The sequence below is a fragment of the Suillus fuscotomentosus genome (assembly GCF_016647785.1).
Source record: "Suillus fuscotomentosus strain FC203 chromosome Unknown F5891scaffold_241, whole genome shotgun sequence".
In the NCBI taxonomy this organism is placed as follows: Eukaryota; Fungi; Basidiomycota; class Agaricomycetes; order Boletales; family Suillaceae; genus Suillus; species Suillus fuscotomentosus.
Window position 1 is genome coordinate 20,970 of NW_024539753.1, and position 12,540 is coordinate 33,509.

The 12,540-nt window shown below is 49.0% G+C and overlaps 2 protein-coding genes across 2 annotated transcripts; one reads left to right on the forward strand and one right to left on the reverse strand.

Annotated features, from left to right (window-relative positions):
• Window positions 1-2,953: 2,953 nt before the first annotated feature.
• F5891DRAFT_279203 (uncharacterized protein) lies at window positions 2,954-4,469 on the forward strand. Its single transcript, XM_041371188.1, has 6 exons — window positions 2,954-3,383; window positions 3,436-3,534; window positions 3,595-3,607; window positions 3,664-3,873; window positions 3,926-3,979; window positions 4,036-4,469. Exons 1-6 carry the CDS (start codon window positions 3,217-3,219, stop codon window positions 4,297-4,299), a joined length of 807 nt encoding a protein of 268 aa, XP_041216732.1. The 5' UTR covers window positions 2,954-3,216; the 3' UTR covers window positions 4,300-4,469.
• Window positions 4,470-4,624: 155 nt separating this feature from the next.
• On the reverse strand, window positions 4,625-5,391 carry F5891DRAFT_1081062 (uncharacterized protein; the record flags this gene model as incomplete). Its single annotated transcript, XM_041363427.1, has 1 exon — window positions 4,625-5,391. A coding segment is annotated over one exon (570 nt), but the record flags the coding sequence as incomplete, so codon positions are not given.
• Window positions 5,392-12,540: the final 7,149 nt, after the last annotated feature.

Sequence of the window (12,540 nt, forward strand, 5' to 3'; positions counted from 1 at the left end):
GAAGTCTGTCTCGCTCACTGAACTCAAATGTCTTAAGTATATCGCACGTCTCTCTGAGTTTCTCCTGCTCTTCGAGAACTCAAAAGTCCAGAAACACGAACTAGAATCCGTCGCAGGTTTCTTAAACCACGCCTCCTTCGTCTATCTTCATGGACGCTCATATCTCTCCAGCTTATACTCGGCCATATCGGCCTATCATTCGAACGATTATATCCCATGCTGGCTACCCAAGTCCACCATTTCGGACATCAAATGGTGGCATTGTCTCCTCCTAGCAGATCAATCTCCACGTAGTCTCGCTCCTCATCCTCCTACCCGGGATTATGGCATATGGGTGGATGCATCCACAGACACGGGCATCGGGTTACTTTGGAATACCAAATGGGCCTTCTGGCGCACCAATGAGACTTGGCGCGGCCCATCTCGTGATATCAGTTGGCTCGAGGCCATCGCCGTTGAACTCGCTATCCGGCTCATATACAGTAAGCATATCACTGATTCCGACGTCCTCATATGGAGTGACAATCAAGGTGTGATAGCGTCCTTCAAAAAAGGACGCTGCTCGAATCATCTCATTAATATGTCCATTCGACGGTCCGAGGAACTCCTTCGAGAAGCGCGTGTCTCGCTTACGTTCATTTACGTCGAATCCGCTTCGAACCTCGCGGATCCTATATCTAGAGGGATCCTACCACCTCGTTTCTCCCACCTTTCCTCTCCCCCATCTCTACCTCCCGACATCTCCTCGTACTTTCGAGATGAAGGAAACTGAACTATACCGTCAAGTTATGCAGGGCGTTGATGTACAAGCCGCTGCCGCTGCCTTTTGGGCTGACAACCCACCCTCATCCATACGTCAATCAGTAGCGCAATCGTTACAAGTCTCTCGCACTCACACACCTCGCCCTCCTAGACTCAGTTTCTCCTTCACTCCATCTGTACATAGACCGCATGTTCTCGCCAGTGACCGTCTTCTTGTGTGGTCTACTCCTGCAGGTCAGGATTGGCAGGCCGATTTAGAAAAGAACTTCCCAGATGCATCTATCTTTCGCTTATTTCAAGTACGCCTTCTTGCGTCACTTCTCTAATATATCTGACCTCTCTTTAGGTCATGATTCGCTCTCTCGACCAAGACACTCGCAGCAACTACGGTGCTGGACTTCTCCGTTTCACGCAATTCTGCGACTTCATCAATGTTCCTGAAACTCAGCGCATGCCCGCCTCCAAAGCTCTACTTGCTCAATTCGTCGCAGCTTTCGCGGGTATCACCGCCTCCAAAACTCTCAACAACTGGATGGCAGGCCTTCAGTTCTGGCATATCGTCAACGGCGCTCCATGGCATGCTTCTGCCATGGTGCACCACACCAGACGTGGTTTCTCGAAAATGGTACCTCCTTCTGCTCGTCGTGCTAAGCGACCACCTGTCACTATCGAAGCTTTATCTATTCTTTTTGACAATCTCTCATTCTCCAATCCTTTTGACTGCGCGGTTGGATCTGCTGCCTTTATGGCCTTTTGGTGCTGTTGTCGTTTGGGTGAGCTCGTAATTCCGAGCCCCAATCTTTTTGACCCAATCAAACATGTTTCCCGCTCAGTTCTTCCTCTGGCCATCATCATCTTGTCCAACTCTGCTCGCGCCGCTTCTCTTCGCATACCTTGGACCAAGACCACGAAGGAAGAAGGTGCCATCATTTCCATCACTGCTCGCCCTCATCGCACGTGTCCCTTGGCTGCCCTGGAACAGCACACTCTCATCAATGCTAACGTTCCGGCGAATGCTCCCCTCTTCGCGTACCTAACACCTACGGGTTGGTCGCCGTTGACACGTCAAGACTTCATCTCTTGTTGCAACAATGTCTGGATCTCTCAGGGTTTTCCACCCATGCTGGGTCATGCTTTCCGCATCGGCGGGGCGACGGAACTGTTACTACAAGGGGTGCATCCTGATGTAGTCTCTTCACAGGGCAGATGGACCTCACGATCCTTCTTGGAGTACTGGCGCAGAATTGAGACCATCTTGCCTTTATTTATATCATCTTCCATCAACAATGATCGCATCGTGAATGTAGACACCATCATGGACTCTTACGCTCAACGTCTCTCACACCCTGCCCCCTCTACGTAATCATCCATCTCTCCTACCAATATCATACGGGCACTTTTCATCTTCCAATCACATCATCTGACATTTTCAATCGCATCTCTAAGTGTGTGGGTTTGGTCTCCGAAGGAGACGCTACCGTTGTGAGCTGCGCTTTTCTTCTGGTTTGGTATTGCTTTCTCCTTCAGACCTAACGTCTGCTTCCGATACTGAATCAGTCAGCGCTCCGAAGGGCTGTTTTTTCCTCTTCCCGATACGTGCAGTTTGGTCTCTCAATGCACGCGTTTTCGGGCACTTCGAGCCTCGGACACAGAGCTCCCAGTCTTTATAGACACCGAGCCAAAATCTGTCTCGGCCAATCAACACCAGCCCTTCCCACACAAAAAACCAAATCCTCCAACTCATTATTTGAGCACGCGAAGATTTGTTTCTCCTCTCTTAGAATTCTCTTTCACTTCTCGTGGATATTCACTCTCTACGAACATCTCTTTTCTACCTCGTGCTAAGATTGACATAGTTCACTAACTCGCGACACTTCAATCTTTCTCTCATTCCACCTTTAACGCTGATATACAAAGGTGGCAGTTTGTCGATTTCACACGATTCTAAATATTTACAAACTATTTGATCGGTCGTTCAATCCTCCTCCTGTGGCAATCATAATATTCATGCCTCGGGTGCGGGACATGCCCTTGGCCCAGCGTGACATGGTGTTCGTGTATATTGGCATATGATCAATTCCGTGCGTCCTTCCACCTTGTTGATCAAAGCATTCTCGAGAGACGACTTCTCATCTAGTCATGCAGCCACGCGCAAGCTGTTGCCAAGGACTTTTCCAGACTTCGAGACTGTCACTACCTCCCGATGTGTACTACACCCAATTTCGACTTCAATCTTGTATTTTCCAATTTGATGCCGTAAGGTGCACTGATGGTTTGTGGGTAAGAATGAAGTTGCACGACACTGATGTGGCATAACACTGTATTTATGCACAAGGTATATGATGACTACGACACCAGAGACTGAACTAGAGACGACCACAGTTCGGACCAACTCAATGAGAACTATAAATACAGGGTCAGTCTCGCTGTCTTCATCCAGATAATCCACCAACCATGTACATCCCTCCATTCAACACCACCTCATACTCCAGCACCACCCAATCACCCAATCCATCCTGGACATATGGCCAGAGAGTCTACGCCACTCCTGCCGGAAAAGACTGGCTTGCAGGTGAATCTGCAGGCCGGAAAGTCTACAGCACAACAGACATGGACAAGACGTACGTACTCATCCACCTGTTCATCAGCCGCGATCATGACCGTGATCGACAGCAATCTCAACAAGCTCTTGATTTCAGGCGTTCTACCACGCCCCATGACCCTCGTATCCACGATCAGCGAGGATGGCGTAGAGAACCTGGCACCTTTCAGGTAAGACACGCCTCCATAATCTAATATATTCTACATGCTTACCTGGCTTGCATCCACCAGTTGGTTCAACACAGTGAGCAATGCGACAAACAACGCGTCCCTCTAATGGTCTAATAACCTTTCCCATAGGTCACGAACTACCCGCCTGTCATCTCATTCGCGATCAACCACAATGCTACGGGCAGCCTAAAAGATACGACCGCGAACCTGAAGAACGGCCAAGGATTCACCGTGAACATCATCAGCGAGGCATTCGTCGAGAATGCAAATTCGACTGCCGTAGACGCTCCTCCCGAGTTCGACGAGTGGGCTCTCAGCGGTCTGACAAAGGAGAAATGCGTACGTGTGGACCTTCATCATTCGATACATGGACTAACAATCACGCGTTCAGGTGCAAATAAGAGCCTCGCGCGTCAAAGAAAGCGCTTTTAGCATGGAGTGCGAGGTAATTCCATTTCACGCCAAGCCCGCTCGCTCGCTGACAACGTCGCCTCTCAATAGCTGTACAATTCGATAGATATCACGCATCCAGTCACCGGCGAGCATAACGGCACGCTTATCCTCGCGCACGTCAAGTACTTCCACGTGCGCAAAGACATGCTCACAAGCAGAGGTGCCGTCGACCTCACAAAATTCAAGCCTGTCGCGCGTGTGGGCGATATTTCATATGCCCGGGTCGGAGATACATACAGGATCCCTGTGCCTTCATGGGCGAAGGAGGAGGGAAAGATACAGGAAGCATTGAAGACACTCGCATCGCTATAAAATAGAACGAGGGTGGCTTACCATTTCTGAGGAACATATGGAACATATACCATAGATCATATAGACATCAGCATCCAGGCGGGATAGACTCCGTCGCTATTTCTTATCCCTATGATAGAGCTTTATAATTGACTAGCAAGCCGTATTTTTCCAAGTGCACATGTTGACTCGAATGCAGACACACGATATCGTCCTCTCCAACCACCTCGAGAGTAGATGGTGCCTCTGCATGTCAAATTTTGAAATCTTGTATTTGCGAGGCTCATTTGCAGGGTATGTATGATATATAAGGCTATGATAATGTGATCGTCGACGTGTTGTAAACAAACCATTCAGCTACAATATGTCTAGGGTCCTGATGCTCATAATGCCAATCGAAGCTGGGTCTTTCATCTGCGCAATGATATATTGGTCCGACGCGACCCTCTTGTATTCTCCAACGCGTTGCTCCGCTACCAAGAGTGCGCTGAAAGCCTGCCCAAGGTGGACCATCAAACGCAATGATCGTGAGTGAACATCCGAGTCAATTGACAACTCCTCTTCTCCAGGTGAGTTGCTGGACGACTCGTCAGTGTCGTCTAATCCAGACTGGGACTCAGACCAATCCCCTACGCTCTCCTCTTCGTCTGCAAAGGTGAGCTGCTCTGAAAAATCAGGCAGCCCGAGGAGACGACGGTCCCATGGACGGACAAGAAAGAACGCCTGCTGACTGGGCCTTGCGCGCGAGAATTGAATCAGGGTCTTGTCTGTGGTGATCAGCAAGTCTCGAAGCCCATCTGCTTTCACTCCATATGTGGAATGAGAAGCGACACCCCGCCTTCGTTTGACTTCCGTGACACGGAATGCGATGCAAGGCAGACGGAGTCTGCAGTTGGCGAAGAGCGGAGCATTCATATTCTTGAGCAGGTTATACAAGTTCGAAGCTGAATCCACAGGCACAATGTTTCGCAACGAAGAGACCGCTGTCTGAATCTCATCTTCAGACAATGATGGTAGGGAGCATGGCGGGGCTGCATATGAGATGATGTCGGCTGGAAGGCAACTATTGAACTCGGACGATTGTCCGACCCAGTCCAGGGAGGTGATGTCACCCGATCTGGCCACGATCTCCTGCAGGAGCCGTCCGAGGGCATTCTGCTTCTTCTCGCCATAGATTACAGGCAGGTGGACGCCGAAGATACCAAACAACGAGTACGCGATGTCTTCCTGCATCGTGGTGACACATTTTGATGCCCATTGCAGCTTCTCTCGAGCGTCTCTCATCCCTGGACGAAAGGAGGTCAGGGCCTGTGCATATATTCCCGTCGCACCCTCCAACTCCTTGATGATTGCTGGGGGACGAGGTAGCAACGTTCCATGGCTTACCTCGTATCTGAGCTTCGGAAGCATTGTCCAACTTGGACAACATGATTGTGAAGGCCTCGATGGCTTCATCGTAACGTTGCGCGCCACGCAGCGCTGAGTGTGACAACTGGTACCCAACATGAGACGAAGGATTGAGTTCGGTGACCTATGCATCGCCGAAGTCAACATGGGCTACGAAAACGTGGATGCCATCGCACCTTTTGCGCGTCGAGGAGGGCATCCTCCCGTAACATTTTACTTAACTTTGCCTCGCTGCGATTTGCAAAGACGACATCGGATGCATAATCCAGGTCGATCGCCATCGAGTATAGGTCAATAGCCTTGTCGTAATCGCTTGCAGCGAAGGCAGCCTCTCCATTTGCAGCGCAGAGTGCGCTGCATTCCTGTTTGAAATCTGAGAAGAATACAGGTGAGGATTGTCGCCTGCGCGACATTACTGGCACTTGACTCGCCGTTGGACCTATCAAGGCAGTCAGCCTTGGTAATTTCGTCACTTGAAGTCATCATGTGTTGGTATGATTTCACGGCATCTTGGAGTTTGCCCGCCCGAAGGAGTGCATCACAGCGTTTATGGTGTGCCTGTCGCCACAAGGACTTCAGGTCCCAGCCAAAGAGCTGGACAAGGGATTGAGTTATGAAAAGCGTTATACATGTATCATCTTGACGTACCACCACCAAATCCTCATATATTTCATGAATGTTCGATTTCGATGATGAATCGCGAGAGTCGAGAGCAGCAGTGAAATGGTCGGCAGCTTCGTCGTAACGTGCGCCATCCAAGGCTTTGATCCCGAGTTGAACTTGTAGATATGCCTAACGTGCGAGTTGTAAAGATGATTGTTGATCACCAAGCATGGAGACACTTACTTGGACGATGCCACATGCGAGAGTGTCGGCATTCGGACAACCGGCAGCGAGCTCTTTGAGGAGCAGGTTTGCCTCGTCATGTTGATCTGCATTGAATAGCGCGATGGCCTGAAATATGCGATGAAAGGAAGAGTATGCGAGGCAAATGTAACATACCTTGGTCAATAGCAGAAAATGAGTGATTTCTGAATCCTGGTCCGTGTACATGGAGGCAACATCAAATGCTGCCCTCGCATCCAGGACGCGGCCTTTTCCACAGAGGGCAATACCCTTGGAGATATAGCCCGTCAACGAGGGCCTAATGCTGATGGAATGTGTCACCGTCAAGTTAGTTCTGTATAAAGGCGGCGATGATTCTCACCTTGATTGCGTCCAGGAGGGCGCGGTCCCAGTCGTGTTTTCGCGCCATGACGAATGACCGATGAGCGTAGGAAGTATAGTTGTTCGGACTGGTGTTGATATCTTGAGTGAGTAGTGCTTCGGCGGTAGATAAGTCTCCATTTAGACATGCAATATGGGAGGTCGTGATGGCTAGGATCTGCAGGAAACATGCTCGATTTGTGGTATATGTGAGTCAAGAACGGAAACATGCCTTTGAGCGATGGACGTGGGGAGTAGGTACTGTCCACTCTGAGATCATCTTATCTTCACCTCCACTGAAGATGTGATTGCCGTCCACGGAGAAAGTGACGCATTGCGTGATGGATGAGTGCTGGAAGACGGCAATGGTCTGTCGATCTAAGAGCTGCCAGAGACGAACATGGCTGTCATCAGATGCGGATGCGACGAGTGTGCCAGCAGGATGAATGGCAATGGAATTGATGTAGTCAGTGTGGCCCGTCCAAGGATCACCGACCTGCTTCCAGGTTGTTGTATCCCATTCGCGTAGAGTAGGATCGCTTTTACTGCCACCTGTGAGAAGGCGTGTGCCATCGGGCGTCCACGCGAGTGACCAGTTCCATGATTTGTGAGCCTTGAATGATGTGACGCGTTTCCTGGTGCCTGAATTGTAAATTTCAATATTATTGTTTTCTGTTGCGATGGCAAGAAGTTCTCCAGACGGTGAATACCGTACGCAGTTGATTCGATCACCACACCAGGGATCTCCTTGCTGCTGCCAGGTTTTGGTATCCCATAGTTTCGTCATTTTTTCCGAATATGAACCAGTGGCCAGCACTGTTCCATCGGGAGAAAAATCTAGCGAGGTGATAAAATAGGAGTGTGCTTCGATTTTGGTGAGTAATTCGCCAGTTTCTCCGTGCCAGACGATGACCTCTCCACCACTATCACCGCTTGCTATCAATTGCCCATCCCGTGATACCGCCAAACTCCACACATAACTGCGATGCCCCTCCATCTTCTTCAACACAACACCTGTATTCAAGTCCCACAGACGAAGCGTGTTGTCGTACGAGCCCGTAACCATCCGACGTTTATCAGGGAAAACTGCGACTGCAGTTATCCAATCTTCATGGCCTTTGAACCATCGCAGGGGAGTGGTGATTGTAATGAGCTCCGACATTTTACTGGATGTTGATGGTATGGAATACGGACGAGGCTAAACTTTGGAGGGATTATGTCTTTCTCTAAGCTGCATGGTGTATGGTGCGTGTTATGGTACTTCACAGCTTGCCTCATTTCAATAGACGCCCAGGATATCTAAGGCTGTTCGTGCCCACGCCTTCATCACCGTAATGCACTCACCCCATTGTCATACCCGCTGTCCTCGACAGTATGCACATCTGCAGTGCATGCATGCGTCCGACTCTTGTTTTCGCAGCTTCCAGAATATATCCCATAGCATCAAGTCGAGCAGTCCGTGCTTTCCAGCGCTCGAATCTGACTGTCTATCCTGCCTGAATACGACTGTTTTTCGTATCTACCAGCTACTCCGGTTTATCACCACGTTACTCCTTCGAACGCATGTCTATAGCTTACTGCAATATCACTTTTCCATCCAACAGAATCCCAAGGTCCTTGTGTGCACAAGATGCAACGGACTCGCCTTGCATTTAACCTCTATTTGGCAGGTGGCGGGCCTCTTCCCATGTTTCATAATAAATCTGGAGCAAACTTGAATATGCTGACGGATAACGACAGCCAACGACAATAAAAACAAAGGTAATACATGATTTCACCCCAGAACCATATCCGCACAGCTCTTAGCATTGCATTTTTATCCACTGCGATACTCTTTCCTTCGTGTGGCGAGGGGTGAATATACACGGGAATACAGGGTGCCTGCATCGACTGCCTCAGATAAAATGTAGGGGCCCCTGAGGATGACTCACGTCGTTAAGCCTCCGGTCCATTCCACTCCTTCAGCATCAGGCCCGACATTCCACCCTGGCGCACGTTCCAACCGGAAAACAGTTAGGATATTCACAACTGCGGCGAATAAAGAAGCATCGGCAACATGTCGTCCTACACTGGTAAAAGGTGAGGTAAACCCGTCTATTCACAAAACTCTAAACTTCGTACCAAATACGCCTTCCAAATCCAAAAACGAAGGAAATATCATCACTGGGAGGGCTGTGTGTTGACGGCTCTTCGACGGCGACTTTTGACATGTGACGCTCGGGTATGAACCTCGTCGGGTCAGGATATTTATCTGGATTGCGCGCCATAAACCTTGCATAAGAAGAGATGGTTATGTCTGATCTTTGTTCACTTGACATAATGAATCACCATGCGTTGGGTACTACAGTAGCCCCTTAAGAAACAGTTTTAGAAGGAGGATAGGTCTCTCAGTCCATAGACTGACCTTTTGGAATATAGTAGCCTTCGTAGATGTCTTCATTGACCGTGGCATGTGCAATACCTAAATCCAGTCAGTGACCGTGCTAACGGGAATTCAACGAGTCAAGAGTGCTGACCCAGAGGGGCGACAGGGAACCACCTTAGCGTCTCCAGTATGATGGCATTGATGTAGGGCATAGAAGCGCGATCATCCCAGTCGGGCAATCTTTCGAGAGTTTCCCCGATGACAGAATCAATCTCTGCTTGCGCACGTGCTTGCACCTCGGGATACAGAACCATCGCGAGCAGGAAGACGTATAAAGTGGACGTCGTCTGTGCCTTTGGTCAGTATATAAATAAAATAGAAATCACGTCAAATTATACAGTTCCTGAGGCGGCTAGGAGCACGGAGAAAATAAGTAGAGATATAATGACCATTGCAGATTTGTCACGAACCAGCATAACCAGTTGCACTGGATTCCTTGATCCCTTTCTCCAAAACAGCGGCCTCCCCTTCATCTTGTGTTTTGACTGCTATACGTGTCAATGCATCCGACACCACGGATGGTGCAGCTGTCCCCGCGGCCTGAGAATCATCATAAGCATCATCTAAAAATACTCAAATCAAAAGGCACTTGGAACTTGCCATGTTGGCCTTGACATGTTCAAAGGGCATGTCCACAATCATGGGAACGAGGGTTCTCTGGACTATAGCATCCCTGACAAAGCTCGCTCCAGGGAGCCAAGGAGGGAGTTTTTCTACTGTGGGTGTATTAGAATAGAACTACAACTGATCGAAGTCATACGCACATATGGGGAATTGTGTTACAACAGCTGCGACCTCGGGCCTGAACACTCTTACATCTATCTCAAGTGAGCGTTCAATGAGCGCGAGGAAAGGATCATTGACAGGCGCTATAGCATAGTCATACATGATTGACATGATGGTAGACGTGCTGAAGCTACGTAGAAAGTATTTTTCAGCCAATACATGAAATGAGAGATTACTAACGTGTGTAAATGGGTTCCATACACCTCCGGAGAGGCTAGTAGGTTCAGTATCAAACTGCGAGCATTGCGCATTTGAATCGGACGGAAGGATGATACTGCTTCTAAACGAAATGCTTCATGGAAGATTCGCCTGTCTGTAAAGACATGATAAGTGCGATAAGAGAGCTCAAAGGGATGATATACTAACGAAGTCTCCACTTGTCTGAGTAGGGTAGAAAGGTAGTGGAGTAGTCATGACCAAAACTAGGACTCGTTTAACAACGGGTACATCAAACGATAGAAGGGCCTCACAAGTCAAGAATATGCACGAGCCCTGGAGGTCTCGTGGAATAGTTGTGTGAACGACGGTCGAGCAAGTCATGCGCAACTCTTTCTGAGTTGATGATCACGATATCCTGACTGAAGAGTCGGGTGTAAACGATTTCCCCTGTGTCGCAATTCAGTACATCCAGATCCACATGTCGGAGGTTCTACGCACCATACTCAGTTGCCCATCTTGAGTATGCTAACCATGGATGATCTGGGTCGATTCCAATCACATTTCCAACAAAAGGGAGAGGTGGAGGACCAGGGGGTAGATGATGCTTCTTAGTGTCTCTCTTCTTTTGCAAGGATTGGACTACCACGAAAGATACAAGTGTTATGAGGGCGAGTGCAAGTACTAGTGTTGGGGTCATCGTTCAAACCGAATAAGTAACTGAAGCTCCCCAGTATGTGTCTGGATTTTGTGCGGCCAGTGACCCCATCAATGCTGTGAGGCTATGTATGTTGTCTCCGAAAACTTCGGACATCGATTCTTGACGGCCTCGAACCCTTTGAACAGTGTCGTCGAAGTACAGCTAATTGGCTTCAGTCTGTGGAGATCGATTGTATTGGACCTGCATATATTATTATCTGCACGGCTAGACTGTAGACAAGACTGTAGGCCATGCCATACCGCCATAAACGGTACCTTTACGACACAAGTCGGACAGTGTGCCTGCCCTGAACTGTCATGCCTCTGCAGGTGACCGACAGCCACGGCAACGACTTTACTAGTTCACATAGCTTCAGCCTTTTATGTAACATCCAACACCGTTTGTCACGATAATAAGTTATTTGATATTGACGTCGTCTTGCAGCTTCGATAGAAGCCGATCCACGTGCAACAAGCAGTCAGATTAGCTGCCAGCTGGACACTGGCGGCATTTCTAGTCATACAGGGTTGTTATGAAATCATCTAGGTGCTCCACTTCCTGATTTGCGTCATGAATCTAAACTCGTTTATTAACTTTGGCTTCGTTCATGGCAGGAAACGTTACCCTGGTACTTTCAAAAACGATCAAGGTGATGGTTGGCATGCGACTCGTGCGAGCACTTCAAGTTGCAGAGTGATTGATCATCCGAGACTCCCTCTCCTGTAGGTCATGCACTGCTATGACTATTTCGGCTGCAGCCCTGGCCGATATCTACGATACTCAATAGCGAGTGTCTTGATGATGCCACTTGCATATCCGCTTTCGGGCCTGTAGCTTGACGTCTGTGCTTTGCTCATTGTCACTCACTGCGGGAAGCCCGGACACTGGATGGCAACAGGCTTATCTCTGTGTCACATGGCCCGGCGATTAAGACCATCCCGGGTGTCATATAGAATGATCTCCCACTTCAGGTTGCAGGTCCTATGTAGCTGAGAAGTCGTTAATGAATGCATGTGACGAGCTTTCTGATATTTTAAGACCGACACTCCACAAGGTCGAGCCATGCTCAAGGATCGCCCCCGAGTACCGCTAGGCTTTGTCGATGGCGTTATGTATCCCGTCTGCACCCTCTTCTTGGCATCTTGGCACCTTTCGGCACCGGATCCCCTGTTGTGAAGTCATCTGCGATTTTTGACCAACTCTCGTGGCTATCTCAAAGATAGGAATGTAGAGTGGGCTTTGCTCGCATACATAATCAATATCTGCTGTAGTCATCGAACATCGAACATTTTCTCCCCGACCGGTGAGGAGCAAGAGTCGATCGGATACAAGGTGTTATACACTTACCTGGCGGACAGGGCATAATACGACACCCTCCGGAATGTAAGATATCAAGAGCGGAGATACAACCCTGGAGGTGTTTGCATGGGTGATGATCCATTCACCCAATCACACAATTTGTGACGGGCCGATATCGTGATTGGAACACGATGATGGGCTCCGTGGTGCACGCTGCTTGCCCAATCTTACACCTTTTCCATATATCGTGTATGTATGTCTTCTCCTTCTATGATCATATCCT